Here is a 9,721-nt window from a genome sequence, read left to right as displayed (position 1 = left end):
GTTCGTCTGTTAAGTTTGCCTGAAGTTTATCTGGCACTATATAAGTTTCACGTGATTCTGGCCACTTATCACATCGTTTCATGTAACTTTTGTACCTCTACATTATGCTTATTCACATTTTGCATTATCTAACTTGGTAATGTACTTGTTACAGTTGATTGAGTTTGTTATCCCACATTTTTAGTCTCTGGATAACTTGTAGTTGTGATACATCTGTAAAGATTTGAAATAAAAGTGTTTTAAGTATTTAGTATTTCTGATTTATTCACTGGTCTGTCAAGACTGACATATTGAACCACTAAAAGTTTAAAGAAGAAAATGCATGAGCTTGCAACTTTTTTGTTGAGATCCAAATTACTTTTGTTTAATTGCAGATGTGTTTTAGCCTGGTAAACCAACCCGGTCACACAGTTCATATTTCCATGTGTATTCTGGTCTGCAGAATATACATGGAAATGTGAATTCGCTACCAGGATGTTTTGCCAGGCTAGCATAGATCTGAAAAAGTCCAGGCGGGAGCAATCCCTCTGGGCCAATTGTTGGGAATCTTAACCCTGTGGGCCATCCTAACATAACCCTATGCTCTGGGAGCATAAGATGAGAATGATCCTGGCCCAGGCCCCAACCCTGAAACAGTGGTAAATCAGCCAACAACCCACCACTTCTACCATAAATGTAACACAACTGCAACACAACAGTGGGTGGGGTCCATGAGCCAACTCAAGGTTGTTGACTGATTTACCACTGTTTTAAGCCAATCAGAATCCAGTATCTGAACATGTGACCAAAAAGTGGTAGAAATCTTGTTTGTTACTTGTCACTCAATCTGGCTACTAGCCATCGTCAAAGAAACGGTTGGTCCTTTTCACTGCAGAAGTCTCTAATCGAGAGACTATTTGTCACTTAACTGGTGCTTCAGCAAAATGATCATGAGTCCAATCTTGCCGACTCCAAGAAAAGGAAACAGCTACCTATTTTGTGTTGGTATTTAATATAATTATTTTACAATTGTAATAAAACTATACAATTGTTCCTGCTGGGATGGAACCATAGAGTTATGGAACCTATGGAACTAGCCGGAACTAGTAGTTCGTAGCTCACGTTCCCACACGGAGCAGAAAGCGAGCGTAAGCTGTAGTAAGCGGAAACGTCCGTCACAGTCTTTCTTCCCTCTTCTCGCGTGTGGCGGCTCCAGAACCGAACAGAAAACAGGATGGCTACCAGAAAAGAGTCCGCGTCTGGATCAACCCCAAGCCCTGGGATCTCTGCGGGTGGAACCCTGGATTCTCCGGTCAAGCAAATCCAAATCGAAGGACTGGTTAGTGTAACATTTTCACCTACACTCACGACTCGAGACTCTGAAAAATGTGGTCCAGGCGAGGATGCTAATGTGAGCATCATCATGGCGGCGGACACCAAACAACGAGGACTCACTCAGTCTTTACTTTATTGTTTCCGTTAGAGCAGTCAGTGGTTTTGAACCTTTTTCATATTAAGGTCCATTATTTACACGACATTTGAGCCACGGACCACCCTTTGATGAGATCTAGCCTCTCGGACCCAATACTGAGAATATTTTGTTTTAGTTGGATAAGATTTTGTCTAATTGTCTCCACCAGCCGAAGGCTGAGGGGAGAGTATGTTTTCCCCTCCGTCCGTCCGTCCGTCCGTGCGTCCGTCCGTCCGTGTGTCCTCGCAGTTTGTGTGCAGCTAATCTCAGTCGCCGTTGGCCCGGTCGCTGCCAAAGTGAGCACACACATTCCCTGGATGCCAATCTAGAACCTCTGCCCTAAATTTTTCAAATGGGCTTTTTCTAGCGCCACCTAGTGGCCGATGTTCGCAAGACACATTTCTGTGCACTACTCTTACAGATTTTGTCCAAAAATCCTACAAATCGGTAGGCAGTATCTCGACAGTCATGTGATCGACACGGATCCGTCCGATTTTTCATATTCCATCCTGATTGGCTAAGATTGGCTTCCAAAGTTTGTAGGATTGAGCCGTTTGGAACAAAATGCCTCAAATCCCAAACGCAAAGTGCAATTATCATGAAATCGCGCACACACGTTCCCACTAGGTCGAAGAAGAAATGCCACTTAAAATTTTTGAAAGCAGCCTCATGGTGGCGCTATAACAGGCCGATTTGAGGTTTTACCTATAACTCCATCGATCAGTTTCAAACTTTGTAAGCGCATTCCCTAGAGGCCAAGGAAAAACCCTTTCCCTGCATTTTTCACATCAGCCTTTTAAAGCGCCACCAGGAGGCCGACTTAAGTAAAACACAATTTTTCCTATTATTCCTTGAGATTTTATCCAAAAATCATGCAAATCGGTACACAGTATCTCTATAGTCATGTGATCAAGTACGATCCGTCTGATATTTCATATTCCATCCTGATTGGCTAATATTGGCTTCCAAAGTTTGCAGGATTGCTCAGTTTTTGAACAAAATGCCTCAAATCATCAACGCAGCTTGCGATTACCGTGAAATTTGCCACATATATTCCCACTAGGTCAAGGAACAAATGCTACCTTTTTCACATTGGCCTGTTATAGCGCCACCAGCAGGTAGACTTTAGCAAAACACATTTTTGGAACACAATGCTTCAAATCATGCATGCAGCGTCCGATTGCCATGAAAGATCTAAGGTGAAGAACATATGCCACCCTTTTTACATTGGCCTATTATACAGTAGCACCACCAGGATGCACAGCCTGGTGGAGACCTGTGCTCGGAAGAGCACTGCTTCTAGTTCCAGCTGTGTTAACATGGGAGAGGGAACAGGGAAACGTTGATCAAAATAACAATTCTTCGACATTCTCTAATTGTGTAGACTTATTGTAAATTAAGTAATGCAGATGTTTAACAATAGTTTAAATCTTGAGAATGTAAAATTAAACCAAATGGACCACTCTCGAGAGTTAAAGATCTATAAGGGTCCATTTGGTTACCAACTCTCCATTTAGCTGTGGACCACCTGGAACCCCCTCAAGGACCACTAGTGGTCCTCCGACCACTGGTTGAAAACCACTGGATTAGAGCATTCTGTCTATCTGTGTTATGCTTTGGGTTTACCATCTAATTTAACAGTCTTTGTAAGATGGTGGTACTGACATAGTGTGACCTTTCATAATAATAACTATGTCATAGCCTTAGGCTAGGAATAATTGACTTCCAGATGGTAAAATACCAAGCTACCGAGATATATAAAGACTGTTTGATTTGTTTAACTGTCTGGGAGGGTTCTGACAGGCTGGGTTAATTATGCAAGAACATACTTAGGAAATTGTCCGTGCTAAACCTTTAACCACATGAAATTGATATTATACAGTGTTTTTCTTCTGTGCAGGCAGGGACCTGGAATTTATCAAGGGTCCTGGAAGGTCCTGAAAAAAATAGCTATGCATTGTCTTTGGTTATTGATTTTGTTAATACCTCTGAAATGACAAATTAAACAACATGGGCCAAATTGCAAATATTTTAACTGGGCCCCAGTTAAAATATGATTTTGGGCCAATCGGGGGTCACGGCCTGAAAAGGTTGAGAACGACTTGCATACACTTCCTGTCTTTGGGCATTGCGCATAGGAGTAAGTGACTCGTTATTGAGCTGAATTATTGTTATATAGTCCTGGAAATCGGGTTAAATATTCTGGAAAAGTTTTGGAAATTAATTGGTAAAGATGTGTGGGAACCCTGTTTTACACTTTGAGTTTATATGGTGATTGTAGATTGGCTACTAGGCTATATAGGCTATTATACTTTTTGTATATGGCTTATTTGGTTAAGTGACACCTGATTGGAATTACCTGCTTTGTTATAATTAGATAAGTGATAATATTAATACAGCTGGATATTATTGTATATACACAGTACACACCGAAACTCAATGCAATTCCGTGGAGGTATTTATGTCAACAAAATTCTAATTTCAATTTGTAGCTGTATTCAATATTTGTAGTACAGTACAGGTCCAAACTGAATGCTACAATGGCACCAGGGCAGAAGTTTCATGGAGGCCATGGTCACTCTTGCCCCTCAGTTTGGCCTTACGCCCTTCAAAAATTATCTACCCAAAGGCCCTTTGCTTCTTTCCTGTTAATTTGTTTTTTAAGATTCTGAAATAAAAATCTATATTCATCATCCATAACCATTAAATTCAATGACATTTTGTGGACTTAAAATCATTGTTTTATTTCATGGCCTTGCTGCCCTGTCATTTAGCCTTTGTACCATCAAAAATGGACTAATGGACTACACCAAGTGTTCTTGTCCCTAAAACATGATATTCCAAGCCTGACTGGAACATGTTTTCAGCTGTAGAACCTATGCATGACCAACAGAGGGCAAACCTGTATCGCTGTCAGATGGTGGTGACAATCCTTCATTCCAAACAGCACACAGTCGGACACAAAGCAGCTGATTTGCAGCCCAGTGTGTTCCAACACAGTAGCAGGACCTTGCCTTGAGCTGCTGCCTTCCTTTTATCTTGCTCATTAAGGCTGATCTACAAAGCCTCAGCTCCTAATCTCTAGTTTAAATATTTTACCTGAATGATTAATATAATAACAATATTCACACGATATTTTATTCATTTTCTCAACATTATCAAACAATATTTTAATAATATTTAAATTATGCACATTTAAAAGACCAAATTTTGTGTGCTCGGCCTTGTTTTGGATTTTAATCTCCGTGAAATCATCTCTCATTTAGGTTTTTCTGTTGGCTATTCAAAAATTGAGGGCAGGCATTGACACTTACCCGGCAGGTAAATAAAACTTAATTTGGGCAGGTGGAGTTTGCTCTCAGGTTGCCCAACCAGGCAAGTGCTAGTTTGAAAGGGCACGCAACCGTCTATAAACACAGTACGAGATATGTCTAAACACCTGAACGTGGCCAATCACTCTGTTTTCAGGTCTGTGGAATGTAAAATCAAAGCACTGTTAACCTATAATGTGCTGTTTTCACTGTTGCTACATTTAAAATAAAAATATAAAATAGGTGTGAACCCATAGTCATATTCAATCATAACTATGTAGGTATTTGGACAAAAATTGAGGTATGACATTTTTTAAGTGTTAAATTTTACTTTCTAATGCACAATTTACATTTCGGTTAAGTGGGCATGACCTTTGGGCAAGTAGAAAATTACCTATACTTGCCCGACGGGCAAGTGCCTCTGAGACCTTAGTGTCAACCCCTGGAGCGCATTTGCAGAATTGGCCTCAGATCTTATTTAGACCAGGAGGCAGGAACCCCTATACGTAACTGTACCTTTCAATCCAGGAATCCCTTTTGGGGTTGTTGTTGCTATGTAAGTATATAGCAACATACATTTGTGAACAGATGTTTGAAATATTTCTGAAAAGTCTGGCCAGGCCAGAGAAGGCGTTTTTTTAGAATGGGCCTCCTCGAGTCTAAACGGGTTAAGTACAAGTTTGTTCTCCAGGTATGTAATGTGTATGCACTGGAGCAGCGCAGCAGTTGCTGTTGTGTTGCATGCATCATCATGACAGCTGTTTGAGATGTGGCTGGAGGTTTGCCAGCCAACGTCCTGCCTCCACCGCTGTGCTCCTGAGTCAGAGTCTCTACGATGGGTCATGGGGTGCTGCAACGCGGCGGGGCATGCTGCACTCACTGAAGGTTACACAACTGCCTAAAGGGATAGAAATGGGGCATTTGTAACCCACACTGAACTGAACTGAAGCCATGTCATCCACATAGCTGGCTCTCGTCCTGATGTTCTAATATTAGAACAAAAACATAAGTTCAATTCTATTTTTATTTTTATTTCACTGACTTCATTTTAAGGTAAAGACTCTGACTAGGGAGTGGTGTGGTAGTTCTGGCTTTGTCTTACTTTTAATTTCATGTTTCAGTAGTGTAGGGTTAATGTCTTTCTGTGTGGAGAGGAGACCTGTCCAATAAAAGTAATTCAGGTTAAATGCAGCATCTTCCACGGAGAGAGAATAATTCCTGGGCGGTGGGGACCATCGCCCCCCTGTGTCCACTCCTTTTCCAGTCTCTATTTTTGGTATTAGATTCTTTTTGTATAAATAGCCTAGTTTAAAATGCATTCAAAAAATGCATTTTGGGCTTGAGATTTGTTAACTCAGGGGCACACATGGTGAGGTTGTGATGTTATATTCTGAAGCTTACGTTGATTTCAATTTTTATTTTAGCAGTGGAGTGTTCTTTTCTTTCCAGTCCACTGTCACTTTCCACAGGGACAGAACACATCCTAGCAGGTGCTCTAGTCCCCACAGAGTTGTCTCCTACTCTCCTCTCCTCTGCCTTTCAACACCCCCTCCCCTACCTAACCAAAAATGAGGCGGGTTGCCACCTCTTTGACATCTGCATATGAGACAGGAATGCAACCTAGCAGGTTTGCAGTGCCTGCAGATGGAAGTGAACACTCTAGCTAGATTTATCTGTTTGTCCCTTCAGACCTTCCTTGAGCCGATCCTCATGGATTTACTCCAGGAAAGGAGTCGTTCCACTACAATGTCTTTCTCAATGGAGTAGATTTCTGCCAACATGGGGTATAGATTTTTTTCCACACTTTGCCAGCGCAAAAGAAAACTCATTATGGCATTGTCGGTCTTGCTGTACTTTCTCGTAACCTGTGCCCTTGCTGCCCTGTTGTGGTGGGCATACAAGCCCCTTTGCGGGCGAGAGAAGATTTATGATTAGAATTAAATGCAGCCAGTGGGGGATTTGGTACTGCAATTGATTTTGCGCAATTCAATTTTAAGCCCGTTGATTTACAATTTGCTGTCCACATATCAATCTCAGGGTTCTCCACATGAGGTGAGATCTCTAGGCTAGCTGCTGGTGAGCTAGATCAATAACTGGATGTGTGTGAAATGTGTAGAGAAAGTGTGTGTGTGTGTGTGTGTGTGTGTGTGTGTGTGTGTGGGCTGTGTGTGTGTGTGTGTGTGTGTGTGTGTGTGCATGCAGGTGCGTCACAAGGGGGGGGGGGACACTGAATTACTAGGGCCCAAGGTGGAGCTATTGAAAAATAGCAGATATAGCAGATGCTATTTTTTGAAAAGTCGTGAAAATGTGTGCAAATCTTTGAATATATGTATTTTTTAAGCGAACATTTGTAGCTCAAATTTTGTTTCTTGGGGGTCCCTGGAACTCATTATTTTGAGATGGGGTCCGTGGCCAAATACATATCATTTTGGGGGTCCTTCACATGAAATAAGTTTGAGCACCACTGACATAGAAACATTTTTCTTTTTTTCAAAAAACCTTGCACACATTTTCATGATTTTTCAAAAATAACAGATCTACAAGCTCGCAGTGTGGCACTCGGTGCCGCACTGTGAGCTTGTATATCTGCTATTTTTCACTAGTTAAAGCACAGAATAATGCATAATAATGCGTCCCCAGTCTAAATGGGTTAAAATGAAGAACATACATGGCGGGCCCCCAGTGAATCCCTGTACCCAGGGCCCAGAATGTGGTGCGACACCCCTGAGTGTGTTTGTGCCTGTGTGCATGCATGCATTCTTGGATGTACGACCCTGTGGCTCTCAAAGGGGCTTTGCTTCCAATTCCTGATGGTATTTACTCGGCACAGGACCGAAGCCCAACAAATCCACTGAAGCCTCTCTCCGCCCATTTTCATTTGCTCCTCCAACTGTCCTCCACAAAAGGAGGTATCAAAGGCCAGCAGCCATAAGCAGAGCCAAGAGCCCTATATTTATTTCACCTGTTTGTGTGACCTTCCAGCAGTCTGTCTGTTTCCTATTCCCCCCCCCCCCCCCCCCATTTAGCCATCTTTCCTCTTGGTCTCAGATTCCAGACCATCAGTATTTAAGTGCAAGATGAACTGATTGCCAGGATCTAGATTGCTAAGAGCATTGTGTACCCTAGCTATCTGACCTCGCTGATGGAGGGAGAATGGAAAAGCCATTTGCTGGCAGTGAAGGCAGCCGAGGCGCGAGGGCTTTGAAAAGTGCCCGGCACACCGCTCGCTGATCCTGATGACTTTCATCTCGCACCCCCCCCCCCCCCCCCTTCCCTCCCGGTCTGAGCACATCTATCTATCTCTCGCTCGCTCACTCGCCCGCTCTCGCTCACTGTGCCATCTTTCTCGACCGTCCCACTGTCTTGCACCAATCTGTCCCCTTTATGTCCCCAATATGTCCCCTTTCTCTGTCACTCGTCCTTTACATTCTGTCCTTCTCGACATTACCTTTCAGGCTCTTACCGCCCTCTCCCTCCCCCTTGTGAATTTTCTTTCTCCTTCTAATTTCAAATTTCTCAATATGATATTCTGCCATTAACACAAGACTCAGTCAAATGCATTTTATTTCTCCTTCAAATTTCTCATTCTTATATTCTGCCATTAACACAAGACTCTCCGTCAAATTCGAATGCAGTCTTGCATCTCTTTTTTTTTTCTTCTCCCATGCTCCATCCATCCTTCCCACTGACCTGTCAGTCAGACCTCCACCGCTCCGAGTCAGAGGAGGTGAAGCAGGCAGGGAATGAGATTTGTTTTGCCCCACAGTTCCTCCCCTACCATCTCTCTCTCTCTCCCCCCTAGCTTTACTTGTTGCATGACAGGGCCAGCACTCTATTGAAATAAATCATCTACTCCCTGGACAGCCTTCTACACATACCCATGGTAGGTGCGTGTGTCACGCACACAGCGCCTGTCTTATGTTGATGAACAGAGGCAAGCACGAGTGTGCGTGCGCATGCACGAAGGGCTACGGAGATGATGGGTGTTTTGTTGTTGTGCATGGCTCCAGGAGCGCCACCCTGGTGCCATCAGCGTGTGTGTGTGTGTGTGTGTGCATTTGCGCGTATGTGTGTGTGTACCTGTGTGGTGTTATTAATGCCTGTGGCTGTGACCTGCCCACACTCTTATCAGGTTGATTTATGCGCTCTCCCTTCACACTCCGCTTTCAGCTCCATTCCTATTCCTGTTCTTTCCGATGCTTGGATTTTTTTCTTCCCTGCCTGGCTTACCTATTTTATCCACAGCGTGCTGGTCAGACATGTGTTTTTGTCACTAAGTATATCTGTGTTTTATTTGTGAAAGGCCGAGCCGTACTAGTGCTTGTGTGCTGTCTGTAGTGTCAGTGATGCAGCATTAGTACCTAAACTAGCTCTTCTATCATGTGGATGCTCATTCTACAGGTCAGTTAAACTTTACACCTGGCATTGCAATCTCAACAACACAGAAGTTCTGACGATATTCTTGTGTCTATTTGAAACCCTGAGATATGGCTTATGAGAGCAGACATCTGGATTCACCTCATTTAGTCCTCACTGTGGAGTCTGTTTGGCTTAACTGCCGTGATTGGTGGTTTAAGAAGTCCCCTCTATGTGCATGTGTGCTTCTTCACACTGTTCTTAAATGTTGCTTTGTGTCTTATCAAGGCGCACACTTTCTGAGTCCATCTTCTTAACTGGACAGCATGCTGCAAAGCCTCTAGCCTTTTATACACAGCTGAGTTTCAGACATGCTGTGGATGATTTTCTTTTTCTTTTTTTTTAATTACGGATTGGTGACCAGCGAAGGTTGAATGATTCTACTCTGCTGCCAACATTGTGTGGTAATCGATTACGGGCACCCTAGAATCAAGAGAGAGATAAAATTAACATAAACCTGAAGCAGAAAATGAAATGATCGTTTGAAGATTACAGGTCCGTGACCCTAAATTGGATCAGGTGGGCGCAGGATATGGATGAATGA

General features: G+C 43.0%; 1 protein-coding gene across 1 annotated transcript in view; it reads left to right on the top strand.

The window, feature by feature from the left end:
* The first annotated feature begins 1,174 nt into the window (after nt 1-1,174).
* The window catches only part of LOC308280273 (eukaryotic translation initiation factor 3 subunit H), a 64,303-nt gene continuing 55,756 nt past the window's right edge, over nt 1,175-9,721 (top strand). Inside the window, exon 1 of the mRNA XM_080720533.1 lies at nt 1,175-1,318. Coding sequence (XP_080576659.1) covers nt 1,214-1,318 — 105 coding nt within the window. The 5' untranslated portion in view covers nt 1,175-1,213. The remainder of the gene's footprint in view (nt 1,319-9,721) is intronic.

The sequence above is a fragment of the Nannobrachium achirus genome, assembly GCF_963921795.1.
Source record: "Nannobrachium achirus genome assembly, chromosome: 2".
Lineage (NCBI taxonomy): Eukaryota > Metazoa > Chordata > Actinopteri > Myctophiformes > Myctophidae > Nannobrachium > Nannobrachium achirus.
Note: the sequence above shows the minus strand (reverse complement) of the source record. Positions and strands in the feature narration are given on the sequence as shown.